Genomic DNA, 14,437 nt, shown 5'->3' with positions numbered 1-14,437 from the left:
GGTCTCAGCTGACTACCAGAGCACAGGGCTCCTAGCAAGAAAGCCTGCCGGTCCCCAGGGCCCTGCAGCTTTCCCGTCAGCACTGGGGGAGGGGGCTGTGGGGTAGGGAGGCTGGATGTTTCTGCTACCACTTCCTCTGGGACCTAATGTGGGTATTTTTTCCCTGAATACCAAGTTCATCCCGTGCAATCTCTAATTTATCAAGTACCCTCAAACTATTACTTAGCAACTTAGTAACAACTTAGTATGCTCCTACTATGTGCCAGACAGGAGGGAGATAGTGCAGTTGCAAAAAATGAGTACTTGTGATACCCTGGGGTACTCACAATTGAAAAGGTCTTTGATAAACAAAAGCATTGTTATTATTATACACTCATATATTTAGCAAGATTTATTCCACTTCTAGGTTGTGCTGAAGATGAATCCACTAGAGGGAAGGTAATCAAGATTTATTGAGGGCTTAGAATGAGCTGGGCTCTGTGCCAAGCACTCTGTTTGATCTTGTTTAATCTTCAAAATTATTTCCATTCTACAAATAAAGAAGCTGGGGCAGAAGAGGGTAGAAGGAATTGACCCAAGAACGCACAGACAGTGACAGCCCTCTAGAGCAGGACTTCTGCCATATAGTCCTGGTTTGCCCCAGGAACTACAGGCCTCGCCTGCAGCCAAAGGAGGTGAGCAGAGCAGTGGGGCACGTGCTGTGGGAGGTTGGGGGTGGCACATGGCCCACGCCACTGCTGCTCCTCTCCTGCCCCTCTTTCTTGAGATCCCCAGTCAACCCATGAACTGCAAAATCTTTGGGCACCCAGCTAAGGATGGGAGGGTTGCACTGACCCAGGTGGGTTCACGGCCCAAGCTGATGTCATTCAAGGCCACTGCTGCATGCACCCTCCGAGCCGGTGCTGGCCCTCCTGCACCCTCTGTGATGAGGGAGCGAGGCTGTGTGCCAGGTAACCACTCGGTCACAGAAGGAAGGATCGTAACAGCTGCTGAAAGACCCCTGCCTGTCGAAGCCCGGCTAGCACTTCTTTCCGTTGAGTTGTTTGTGCCTTCGCTGCATTGCATTTGTGTTCGTTCTTTCAAATTTGGCGGATAACCAGCTAGACGATGTAATTTCAACATTACCCTCGAAGTAAAGACTGGCGAGTTCTCCCTCGGCACAGCCAGACACACCTTCTGAGAGCCCCGGCCGCCTCAGTATGTTGCTGTAACTTTATGCCTCTGATCTGACTCTCCAGGCGGCCTACAATGCTGAAGACTTCCTGGGAGGAGATGTTGAAGCACAAATTTCTCAACCTTGAGGAAAGGGGACCAATGAAGGGATCTTCCCGTTACAGAGTCAGCCTGGTTATGCGACCAGATATCACATGTTCCCATATTTGGCCATTACTGACGATTGTGCAATTTTACAAGTGACTTTTTTTAGCACTCATATAAATAATACTTTTTATTCTGTCAGCATCCCATTTATAATCTTCCTAGCCATTAAATAGCAAATGCATTCCTGCATTCCTTTTAGGTGCCTCCAGAAGGTTTCAATTGTTTATTCAAAGGTCAAACAAGTTCTGGAATCAAGTGAAATCAATCATTAACAAAGCAATGAGGAATGGGCTTCTCGTAGATTTGTTTCTTCCCTTTTCAGGACTGAAGGGACAAGAAAAATAGCTTCAAATGACATCTGGGAGACAGGTCACCCGAAGTCAATGAAAACCCCTGCCTGGTTCCTTAACTGCTAAAACTGCCCGTTCAGATCATGTTTTCTAAAATGGAAAACACAGGCAAGTCGTGCCAGGCTCTCAACCCAGAATCCAGAGCTGCCTGGCTCCCTGCACCACTTGAATCCCAGCCCACAGGGACAGGCGTGAGCACTTGCAGCCACCCAGGTGGTCCTGGGGAGGTGCTGGCTGCCTGCTCATCCCAGGATCACTGGAAAGATTTCCCCAAGGACCCAGCTAGGTAGAGCTCAATGTCATTTCTGCTCAGGGTGGGGGCCAGAGCAGGCTGTCTCTCAGCTGCTGGAGCCAGTGCCCCAAGCCCAGCCTTAAAGGACCCCCTCCTTTACTCCCCAGGACAAAACCTCTGCAAGGAAAACAGCCAATTCCTTGTGCTTGTTGCATCACACAGAACTCGGGTGGGTCAAAACAGACGTGCCTGCTTTGTTCTATTTTGACTGTGGCCCCCCTATGCAGCCCAGTCATTCTGCTTTGTGCTGTTTTTATCAAATGGGTTTCTGACCTCATCTAAGTTTCAGGTGTACTGCTCTATAACTCCACATCTGTATACACTTCATCATGCTCAGCACCCCAAGTCCAGTTTCCACCCACCATGTAGAATAACCATCTCACCTACTCCCCCAAATCCCTTCCCCTCTGGTAACCACCAAGCTGTTCTCTAAATCTAAGTTTGTTTTTATTTTGTTTGTTTGCTTTGTTTCTTTATATTTCACAGATGAGTGAAGTCAGAGGGTGTTTATCATTCTCTGCTGTCATAAAACCACAATGAGACATCACCTCACACCTGTTAGAATGACTCTTATCAAAATGACAAGAAAGAGCAGGGGTTGTGAGCAGATGGAGAAAGGGAGCCCTTGTCTGCTGTTGGTGGGAGGCAACCTGGTGCAGCTGCCACGGAAACCAGCATTGTGATTCCTCAAAAATTAAGACTAGAAATACCATCTGATCCAGCTACTCCACTTCTGGGTATTTACCTGAAGACTACAAAAGCAACAATATGAAGAGATATATGTGCACCCCTCTGTTCATGGCAGCATTATTTACAAGAGTCAAGATATGGGAACAACAACCTCAATGCCACGGATGGCTGAGCAAACAAAGAAGACGTGGCATGTATACATGTAACGTGGGGTGCTACTCGGCTATAAAATATAAAGGATGAACCCTAGTCCAATCATTATTGAACCACCTTCCTTTCATTCCCCACAGCGGCTGTTGTCACTTCCTCGGGTCTCTTAGAAGTTGGCACTCCCTAAATCTCTTTCCTCTTTAATTAATTAATTCTACTACCACTCTAATTAACCAATTCATTCTACTACTTCTCACTGAGGTCCTGATCTGGGCCAAGCACCATACTGGGCACTATGGACACAGCAGTGACAGAGCACTGCTCTACATGCGTACTGGAGCCCATTTAGCTTACCGTCTCTCAGGCATTAGCTGCCACCCATGGGAGCAGTAGACTATCACCACCGCAACTGTCATCCTAGAATGTCTGCATTCTTAGGATACACACTCTGACCTCAGCTGAAACCATCATGGAAGAAACCCTTAGAAATATTGCTTCTCTTACCCAAACCTGTGGGTGTGGGTAAATATTCTTTTCTTAAATATCCACAGCAGAACTAAAGCCAGTCTAGAGCATATAGCAAAACTTCATTGAAGATTCCCAAAAAACAGAGGGAATTAATTATCCACCAGGTATAACCTACACTTGGTCACTAGATGTGGTTTCTCCTAAAACTCACTGGCCTGGATGGCTCCAGAGGGTCTCTGCCCTAGCTGGGCCACCAACTTCAAGCAAAGGCCTCCTCCCCTCCCCAAAGCCATCACCAGCCATCAATACCTTACACTAATCTAGAAAGGGTCTTCCAAGGGAAGCGGCGTACAGGACTTTCCCGTTGCCTAAGGTCCACTGTCCAAGGCCATCGTCCTACGCCAGGACTCACTTCTTCCAAGGAAGGGCGGCCTGATGAATGCACCCTCTCTCCAGAGGAGGCTTCTCACCCATAGAGATGGTGGCCTTGCCTCATGACATGAGGAGCACACAGAAGTCTAGCTCCATCCAGATCATGGTGGGGGAAGGGAGGGGCTGAGGATGAGCGAATAGAAGTCATTTCCATAGGTACCTCACACTTGGTGTATCCAAAACAAACCCAGTATTTGACATTCAACTCAAACCAAGACCAAGCTATCCGGTGCTCTCTCTCCAAATGCTCATCTTCCATGAATTCTTATTTTAAACAATGGTATCAGCATGCTCCATGTCCCCCCGACCAGAATGCTGGGGGTCAGCATGGAGGAGTGCCCCCTCATTCCCACACCTCCTGCCTCCTGGATGTCATTCCATGTGCCCTCTCCTCCCGGTGCTCATGCCTTCTCTTCTCTGCCTAGACCAGGGCACAGCCTTCCTCGACGATCTTCTCGTCTGCCCCCCTCCAACCTACCCTCCGCACTGCAGTCAGGGTGATTTTTTTCCCAAGTCATTATTTCACCATATACGAAAGGGTTAATCCTTGTGTCGGTCCACTTGGGTTCAAATCCATACCAGTTTGTGACCACAAAGAAGTTCTTTAGCCTGTCCAAGGCTCAGTTCCTGTAATAGTAAATGAGGGAACAGTGTCTATTTCAGAAGCAGACGGGGGACTAGGCTGGACTACTTCTAAAATGGCTCCCAACGACCCCTCCTTCTGGGATGCAGGCCCTTGGGGCATCCCCACTGAATGTGGGCTGGACCAATTACTTGCTTTTAGCAAACAGAATACAGCAAAAGCAAAGAGATGCCACTTCCAAGATTAGGCTGTAGAAGCCTGACTCCTGCTTCACCCACTTCTCTGTCAAGGGTGTGAGTATCCCATGGAGAGGCGCCTACAGGTAAGGCACCTGTGGGGCGGCGCCCAAGGAGGAACGTCATCTGCCAGCGACCAGGTGAGTGGGTAGCAGGAGCAGATCTTTCCTCCAGTAGAGATAAACCCAGGCCCAACCAACACCAGATTACAATTTTCAGAGAGACTCTGAGCAGGACACGTTCAGCACAGGACTGGCGAGTGCAGTCGGCTGTACCTGGATTCCTGAACCAAAGAAACCGTGAGGTAATAAGCATTGCCCTAAGTCCCCAGTTTGGGGATAATTTGTTATGCAACAATAACTAACTAATACAGAGATTAAATAAATCAATACAGATAAGGGCATAGAGCAGTCATTATGGCTTGTTTAGATGCACTGCTGGACCAGCGTTCTCAGTAGAAGGCACCGTGTCTGCTTAGTTGTTTACTGGGTCCCAAGTTCAACAATAAACATTTGTCGACTGAAAGAATGAAGAAGGGATGACGGAGGGGCCTCCGACTCTTTCCTCCCTGGCCAGAAAGGGGTTGCTGAGAGTTGGGCAGACTGAGTGCCTGGTCAGGGGAGAGATCAAGGAAGGTGGACAGGGTCGGTCCCCCACAGGCTGGAGACAAGGTTCCTTTGTGGCGGCGCCGCCTCCGAGCCCAGGCTGCCTGCTTCCCAGGAGCTTCTTATCACAAAGCTGGCCCTTGTGCCCGCCTGCATCCCTGGAAGGCACAGAGGAAACAAACAATGGCGCCTCCCCACCAGCCTCCTCTCCTGGCCTGTGTGTGGAAGGAGGGAGGGGAGAGGCTGAGTTTGACTTGGCTGGGTAACATTATTCTTCTTGACTGAAGAAATGGATGCCAGAGGGGCTAAGACCAGAAGCAGTTCTCACCTAAGAGAGCTTTATTCTCCAGAGTTCATACCCCACAGTTACACAGTCGTTCCCTGGTATCCGTAGGGAGTAGTTTCCAGGACCCCCAAGGAGAAGCCCACGAGAGCTCTAGTCTCGTATGTAAGATGGTGTATACATGCCTCCTGTGTGCTTTATTTAATTTTTTTTAAAGATTTATTTATTTATTTATACAAGCACTGGGTACAGTCAGAAGCGCGGGAGGGTGAGAAAATTCACCAGAGCCAGAGCGGGGAGCAGAGCAGGCAGAAGGACCGAAGCACACTGCTGAGGGGAGCAGCGGGCGGCAGGAGAGGTCTGCGCGCCATGTGGGACCCTCCTCCGGTGGCCGGGGAGCAGCCGGGGATCGAACCGGCTCCGCGAAGGCTTCAGGCAGCTTTGCAACCCAGCGTTCAACCACTGCACCACCGGGGAGGATCCCCTCCTGTATGCTTTAGATCATCTCAAGGTTGCCGCTCATCCCAAACACAATGCAAACACTGGGTAAAAAGCTGTACTATGTTACTTAGGGAAAAATGACAAGAAAAATAAGTCTGTCCATGTTCAGTCCCGACTCAACCATGGTCAGCCTGACTACATCATGCATTTTCCGTCCGCAGTTGGTTCAACCCTTTGATGTGGAACCTATAGACCCAGAGGGCTCACTGCATAAAGAAATTGTCTCCTGCACATCACCCACTTATAAGACTCATCTCAACTGGTCTCTCTGTGTAGCCCTCCCAGCTTCCCCTGGGCTCCTGCTGTGCCCTGGGCCTGCTGCCTCCATATGAGCATGCTGGCGTTGAAAGCTCAGTGACTGCATTTCCAGAACCATCCAGGCACCAGAAATAAATAGGACTGTGTCCAATTTGCTTTGGTATCCCTCTTAGCAGAGCTGTGAGTGGTGGCCAGTGCTGAGTGAATTCCAGAGCACTGTTGCTTTCTGAATCCAGGAATGGCAGAAATAGGTCTCTAGAAGGACATTAAAACCCCCATGGCACAAGAATATGGAGGAGATAATGGTGGTGTGTGCTTCATCCTACAAGGGAAGCCCCGAAAGCCCTGGACTCTGTGGGGTAAGAATCAGGGCTGCAGAGCCAGAGGCGTTCCGTCTCCTTTCCTACAGGAAGCTCCCTCCTCTGGGGATTAACAAGGACACTCCCTATTCTACACCAGTGGTTCTCAGAGTGATCCCCAGATCAGCAACACGGCATCCTTTAGGACCTTATTAGAAATTCAGTTTTTTTAATGCATACAAGCACTGGGACACAGGCCAGAGGTGGGGAGGGGGCAAGAGGACTCATCAGCGATGGAGTGGGGAACAGAACAGGCAGACTGACTGAAATACACTGCAGAGGGGAGCAGAGGGCAAGGCAGGGGAGGTCTGCTGCGCCATGTGGGTAGCTCCCTGGCCGGGGATTGAACTTGTGCTGCAGTGGCTGCAGATAGCTTCATAGGTTGCATCCTAACCCCTTGTGCCAACGGAGAGGCCCAGAAATTCTAATTTTTGACCCCACCCCAATCCTACTAGATGAGAGACTCCTGGGAGGGCGGGGTGGGCCCAACCAGCTGTGCTTTAACCAGCCCTCCATGTGATTCTGATGCTCCCTTAAGTTTGAGAACCACCTTCTGGGTACGCTCAAATGCCTGTGAAAGAAGCCTTAGAAATACAATCCAGATTGATTTAAAATTAAGATTAAATGAGAACTCAAGCCAGTGCCCTCGCTATAAAATGCCCAAGATCAATGAAACACCCCACTATTCTCCACAAAACCCTTCAACAGGCAATTAAATGAACTCAGCACATTTATTTTAAATGTGCAAAATGAATTTTCATATCCGAAGAGTAACACCAGATGTTTTACCTCTTTTTCCTAATTGATTTTCCAGCCTACAGCAATTCATCTTTATACTTTCCAGTCGGATCCTAATGCAGCAAGAAGAGTGTGTTCCGGCAGGATTATTAAATGCCATGCATTTTAAAACAAGCATAACTCAGGCTGCCATGCGTCATCTGGGTTTGTTGTCTTCCCAAAATAAAAAATTTAAAAAACCAGACAGCTAGGGGTGCCCAGCAGATGTGAGAGGGGGGAGACCTAGCAAAGGCCCTTTCAGCGCTGAGTCTCCAGGCTCTTGGCGGGGTACACTCAACCCCAGCTTGAGCTCTTCTCCAGATCCTGCACTCCCTGGCACCAGAGGATTTGCTGACTGTAAAACCTGCAAATCAACATTTCATTTTTCAATGGGAAGTTTTGTCTTTAAAACAAAGAAGAAAAGTTGTAGGCTCTGGGGATGTAGGTGAGTGGGGCCGAGGGCTGGGGAAGGGGTGAGGCAGTTGCTCAGAGAAGCAGCCCCTGCCTGGAGAGGCCCCCCAGCTCCCCTCGGTTGGCCACTGGGCCTGCTCAGCAGAAGGCTCTAACTGCGGATTGAAGTGGGTGAAAGGTCACCACCCAAAGTTTTCCTCTCTCAACATAAGCCCTTGGGAGTCTGGGGAAAGACACAGGAAGAGAAGGTCAAGCTTTAGAGCCAATGACTTTAGAAGGGGCCATCTCTGTCTCTGCCCCTGGTGTGTGTGTGGAGGGGGTAGGGCAAGGGAGGGGGCGCAACTATTGCCAAAAACCCCAGAAAGTGCTGACTGCACAAAGGAAAAACCGAGCTTCTTAGGTGACTGGGAGAGGCAGGCCCTTCACTGCCTTCCTGAGAGCAGCTGCGAATCAGCAAGTCTGAGCCATTAGGCCTGCAGCAGATTTTAACAAGATCTGCAGAACAAAACCGCCTCTCTGGTTCTGAGGCCACAGCAGTTGCCTCTGTGTCTGAAATTAGAGCAGCTCAACCTCAAAAAGTGGCCACTCCAACTTCAAACAACACTCCAGCCAGTTCTATCCACAATGTGGCCATTCTCAGGACTGAGAACAGAACATTCTAGGTTCTATACACACATTTCAGTTAAAGTTGGACAGCAGAAGAATCAGTTCCTAAATTCGGTCCTCCCCCAGTCCCACCCCAGAGCTCCAGCCCCAAAAATAACCACCACCCAAAGCTCATGGGGTTCAAAGTAACCTGTTGACCATGTGCAGGGACCCCAAGAACCAGGCTCCTAGAGAGAGCCTGGCCTCAAACTGGTTATCAGCCACAAAATGTTATTATCTAGTTGTAAAAAGCACAACTGACACCGTTCAAGGACGACAATGTAAGGCCTCAGGACCAGAGATATACCAGTGTTGTCGAGACCTGCAGAACAGAGCATGTTAGGTCAAAGGTGTTGGCACTGGGTGCCTGGGAATTCACCCACGGTCCTCTGGGGCTGGGACAGCCGTGCCACGGTCTCCCATGGCCACCCAACCCCCACACCCCCAAAGGGATGTCATTGGCACTGCAAGCACTAGAAGGGGACATGGAGGTGGCGGCGAGAAAAGACCTCCCCTAGCAGAATTCTTCCCTTGCCCCCAATTCACAAGGATATTTTTACACACGAAGCCACAGGAGCCATTGTATAAATGTCATCATCATAATCTTTTAATATTTTACATAAAAAAACTGTATACACAGCTTATAGAACTTTTATGTAAACATCATAAACTCACCACTTTGTCATTTGTCAGTTTATTTAAAAAATGAAAAAACAAGACAACAGTTTAGTAGAAGTACCACTGGGCGGGGTAGGGATGGGGCGAAAGGTGAGACCAGGCAGGTTCATTCTCTGTACAGAGATGCAGAGAAAACTTCACATAGCTTTAGAGACTGCCTTGTGAAAATAAGAGTTTTAAATAGGCCCTAATACTTGCTATACTGCCCTTTATCAAAATAGTGCGCATACCTGCACAAATAAAATCGCAAAAAAAAACAAAACAGTGTTGCCACTTTTTTCAAGAAAACAAAAACAAAAATTAGTGGTTTCTTTTTCCTCTCCTTGTTTTTTTAAAAGTCATCATCATTTTTTTAAAAAACATCAGAAGTAGATGAGGTTACAGCGTACAAGTGTCATCAGAATGCTACCGTCGTATGCAAATGACAAGTGCATTAAGTGTCAAACAATGAACAGTTGTGCAAAGAATTCCTCCCCCAAAAAAAGAAGTTTTAGCCTTTAAATAAATCAAATAACATCAGTTTCTTGGACTAAACAATTTTCACTTGTAGGACAGGCACAGAGTTCGCTTATGGCAAAAACCTCCCGCGGCACAGGCGCCCTCTCCGGCCTGGCAGGTGAGGGGTTCCCCAGGCGTCTGGAAGCTGCGTCCTCTCAGCCCCAAGTCAGTCGCAAGGTTCTTCCCCAGGGGTTTGGAAAGCCGGCCGAGTCCTGGTCACGCGTGGGCGGGCGCCTGACCCGGGCCGGGCGGGCGGGCGGGGGCTGTTCCGGCGCCCTGTCACTCCACCCACCACCACCATTAAATAACACCATCCTACCTCCGAAAATAAAATTATATCTATATTTATACAACACCCCCTCCTCCCCAGCCCTCCCAGCTCCCGCGGTCTATGTTACAGACAAGGAAGAGCAGGCGCTCGCTGCTCGGGGGCGCACCTCTGATGGGGCGCGGCCGCACCCGGGCGCCAAGCTCCTCTCTGGGGACCAGCGGCGGGGGCGGGGCGCAGACGGGCAGGCAGTGCGGGGGAGTCGAACACACACACAACCACGCACCCTGAAGAGGCGCGGCTCTCCAGGGAAGGGTGCTCAGGGGGCCCTTGGCACGCAGCGGGGCGCCGGGCCTGTGGCACCACCCAGCCGGGCGCACGCGGACACTGGAAGGGGCACCCGGTGCCTCCCACGCCGCCTCCCAGCGCCGGAGCCGCGGTGCGCGCGCCGAGGGCGGCCCGGTGGGGTCCTGGGGGGGCGCGGGCGCCCCCTCCCCGGGCTGGCGGGGGGCCGGCCCGGGCGGGGGGCCGCGCCGGCGGGGGCAGGCGGGCCGCGCGGCCCTCATAGCACCTTGCAGCAGTTGATGCAGCCGTTCTGGGAGCCGTACCGCTTCTGCAGCGCGGCGCGCGTGGCCGTCTCGAAGACCTCGCGCACGCCCTCCTTGGTCTTGGCGGAGCACTCGAGGTAGTCGTAGGCTTGGATGCGCACGGCCATGGCGCGGCCGTCGTCGGTGCGCACGGGCTCCTGCTTCATGCGGGCCAGCTCGGTGCGGACGTGCTCGTCGCTGCGCAGGTCCTTCTTGTTGGCCACCAGGATGATGGGCACGTTGGGGCAGAAGTGCTTGACCTCGGGCACCCACTTCTCGGGGATGTTCTCCAGCGAATCCGGGCTGTCCACCGAGAAGCACATGAGGATCACGTCGGTGTCCGGGTAGGACAGGGGCCGCAGGCGGTCGTAGTCCTCCTGGCCCGCCGTGTCCCACAGCGCCAGCTCCACCTGCTTGCCGTCCACCTCGATGTCGGCCACATAGTTCTCGAACACGGTGGGCACGTACACCTCGGGGAACTCGTCCTTGCTGAACACGATCAGCAGGCACGTCTTGCCGCACGCGCCGTCGCCCACCACCACCAGCTTCTTGCGGATGGCCGCCATGCGCGCGCCGGGCCCGCGCCGCCGGGGGGCCCCGCGGACGCCTCGCCGCCGCCCCGCTCGCCGCTCAGCGCGGGCCGCTCGCCTCGGGGCGCTCGCCGGGGGCCGCCCGCCTCGGGCTGCAGCCGGGCCCCGCGGGGGCGCGCGCTCTCGGGGCGCTCGGGCCGCCGCGCCGGGGGCGCCCGGGCATAGGCGCGCGGGCCGCTCCTGTCGCCGGGGTCGGGCCGGCGCCTTTGTGCACTCGCCGGGCCGGGCGGGGACGCGGCCGGGCCCCTCCCGCTCGCCTGGGCTGGCCGGGGCGCGGGGCGCACGCGGACGCGGACTGCGGTGGCAGATGCGGGCTGCGGCCCCAGCGCCCGCTATTTAAAGAGTCCGGCCACTTTCTTAATATAGCCGGCCAATGGGGAGCGAGCCGGCTGAGCTCATCGCTGCGGAGCTCGGCGCTGACTGGCCGGCGGCGGCGGCGGGGCGGGGCGCGGCGTTGATGGACGGCCCGGGCCGCGGGGCTGGGAGAGGCGGCGCCTGGGGAGTCTGCGCCGGCCGCGCGGGGCCGAGCGGCGCCGGGTGTCCCTGCTCGGCCGCGGCCCGCGCGCTCGGGCCGGGCGGGATCGGCTGCGTGGAGCGCGGGGGGCCTGGACCGGCGGGTCTGGGGGTGGGGAGCGGCGCCTTGGGGGGCTGCTGGGGACCCCTCCCTCTCCGAACTGCCCGGCCTCCTGCCAGACGCCCAGCGGGTGGCCGACCTGCGGGCGCGGGGCGGCGCCTCCAACTTGGGTTTATTTTTAAATAAACAGACGCACATGTTTGTTTCCAAGCCTGGGGGTTTGGTTCTGTTTTCTCTGTTCTTCTAGAACCGGCCCCTCCCTGGCTGGCCGGCCCCCCAGCCCCCACCCCGACTTGCCCCAGGGCTGCCCCGGGTTCGGTTCTCCAGGGGGCCGGGCTGGGGCGCCCGCCGGCTCCCTCAAGCCCCGGGACGGTTAGGGGCCGCGTGGGCCACCGAGCAGGTTCCTATGATTGGAGCAGACGGTAAAGGGGAGTCCTGAGCCCTCCGTGGCTTCCTCAGGCTGTTGCTGCGCTTTTAATACAGAGCTGCAACCAGAGACAGGCAGGCGGGGGGCCGGCAGGCCTCCAAGCACCCCCAGGTCTTCGCTCTGGGCTTCTCTGGCCTTCTTTCTCCCCTTCTCTATCTCACCTGCCTCTCCTACTTCTGCTTCTCTTGGCAAATATCCCAATACTGCAGGTATGGCCCACAGAAGCTAACAACACAACTTACAACAACGTAACAAATGCAGGTGCCCCATCAGGCAGGGCAAGCCTAATGGCAGGAGGGCAGAAAAGCCTGAAAATCATTTATCCTACAGAGGGACCGTGAAAGGGAAGGCCGAGGCTAACCCGTGAACTTCACATCCGCTTGCAGCGAGTTACGGGGCAGAAGGCAGCTTAGGCCCTGGTGGGGTGATTCCTGCGGCTCCGAGCAGTGAGGCCGAGGACAGGCTCCGTGGCCAGTACCACCTGCAGCCCACACCCCGTTGGTCAGGTGAGGGGCCTGCAGACAGGGACCAGGAAGCCAGTGTCTGGCGGGGCTAGGTCCCTGGTCACCTGCTGTGCACCAGGATTTAATCTACCTAACTGGTGGCTCCTGCAGGAGATGAAACCTCCCTCTGACCTGGAAGGACCTCCATCAACTGACTCCAATGGGCAAAAGAGGTAAGAGGGAGGGGAGGCCAGGAAGGTAAGGGAAAGAGTTTGAACAAAGTGAGAGGTGGCAGTGAAAAGAACATAGCCCAGCAACTGGGAGAGGCCCGGTGAGCCTGCCTGATGGCTCTGGTTAGGCCCAATCTTGAAGGGTCAGGTACCAGCAGCACAGGTGAGCTGGCCCCTTGTAAGGGCGTGGGCTGCTCACTGGTTTTCAGCAAAGAGGAGACCCACCTCCCCCTGAGGCGGTCACCCCCTCATCCGTCTGCCTTTCTAAGACAACCCTGTCACAGGGCCAAAATTTCGTCTGACCTCAGCCTTTGAAGCCTTAACACCATAGTTGACTAGTAAGTGGCTGCAGGGAATTAACCTGAATGCTCAGGAACCCTGGTTGTATTCTCGGGGGTCCCTTACCTCAACCCCAGACTCTGCTTTAACAATCATCCAACCAAACCAACACAGCCAACTGTTTTCGCATGGAGTTGGTATGTGGAGATACCATCTCTGTGGACACCGCAGGTCCAGTCAGGTCTGGCAGGTATCAGCGGGCTTAGCCTGGAGTGCCTGCCCTATAGGACGTCTATTACAAAGCTCTCACTGGATTAGCCCCATGACAACGTCTAACTTTTTGGTTTGGGATTTGTTTTTTCTGATCTAAGGAATGAAACTGTCAACAAGTAAATAATTTTTCCACAAGGGCATCCCGGGAAAGAAAGTACGTATTTTCTGGTCACTGGTTTAGACCTCCAATTTGAAAATGTTTTCCTTTTTTTTTTTTTTCAGTCTGCATATTAGAAAAGTCATACCTAAATGTTTATTTTTCTTCTTTTAGTCAAAACTATAGGTGTATTTTTACTCGCTTTCCTTGGTCTTACAGAGCTTGGGAATCTTGGCTATGTTCTTAAGCATCAAATATGAAAAAGATATCAGGCAAGTAAAACTTTGTACCATATATTTTTGAAAGAAAAAAAGGCTAAAATAGAAAGATTTGAGAAAATTGTTCAGTTCACTCATCTCCTGATTCCCAGGTTTATTACCTGAGGTGTTGGAAGCTTGAATTTCAATATCACAAGTAATTTCTGAGAACGTCCAGTTGGTAAATGTGTCAAAGTAAACAAATAGGAAAAATCCACGTTTGGGAGCAACTTCTTTTCATGGCATTCACTTTTTTTATCCAAGGTGCATTGACAGGCTCGGTGGAGACTGGCTACTGCAGATGGCATCACTGCAGGATTAACTTCTCCAAAGTGGGTGAGGTACCTGTCTCCTCCCTGCCTCCACTCACTCTTTGCTGTGCACCCCCACTGGAAGGCAAGACCAAAATCGATTGTCTATGAGAACAAATCATTTTAATGTTCAGTTTATAAACTTAAAGTTAAGTTTATTAACATACCGATTTGTGTACGGCAGATACCCACACCAGGGAGAGGGGAAAGATTCTCAGACAGAAGGGATTGTTAATCTGTCTCGAGTCTTCTGTTTGATTTATCTGTTTTGCTTTTTGTTTTGTCCACTGGCCCACAGCACCCCTGTAAATCACCTCTCAACTCCTCCAAGTCCAGAGGCGGGGGTGTTCATTAGATTTTAGTGCCACCTTGTGGCAATATTTGCAGATTTCTTTTTCTAAAAAATATATATATCACAATAAATACAATAAATACTACACTTTCTATAGCATATCTTATACATTTTATGTCGTATCAAAAAGTATTTATTAATATATTTATATAAAATTGTTTATCTGATCATTAAAATCTTAGCTAGTCAAAAAGTATGCATTTTATGATGATT

At 52.2% G+C, this 14,437-nt stretch overlaps 1 protein-coding gene across 1 annotated transcript; it reads right to left on the bottom strand.

The window, feature by feature from the left end:
- Window positions 1-10,366: 10,366 nt before the first annotated feature.
- Window positions 10,367-11,054, bottom strand: RHOB (ras homolog family member B; the record flags this gene model as incomplete). The annotated part of the gene is made up of 1 exon (XM_084235725.1): window positions 10,367-11,054. The coding sequence occupies exon 1, from the start codon at window positions 10,955-10,957 to the stop codon at window positions 10,367-10,369; it is 591 nt and encodes a 196-aa protein (XP_084091851.1). The 5' UTR covers window positions 10,958-11,054.
- Window positions 11,055-14,437: the final 3,383 nt, after the last annotated feature.

Source organism: Talpa europaea, assembly GCF_964194135.1.
Source record: "Talpa europaea genome assembly, chromosome: 6".
Lineage (NCBI taxonomy): Eukaryota > Metazoa > Chordata > Mammalia > Eulipotyphla > Talpidae > Talpa > Talpa europaea.
The sequence above is the reverse complement of the archived record's forward strand: the minus strand, read 5'-3'. Positions and strand labels throughout refer to the sequence as shown.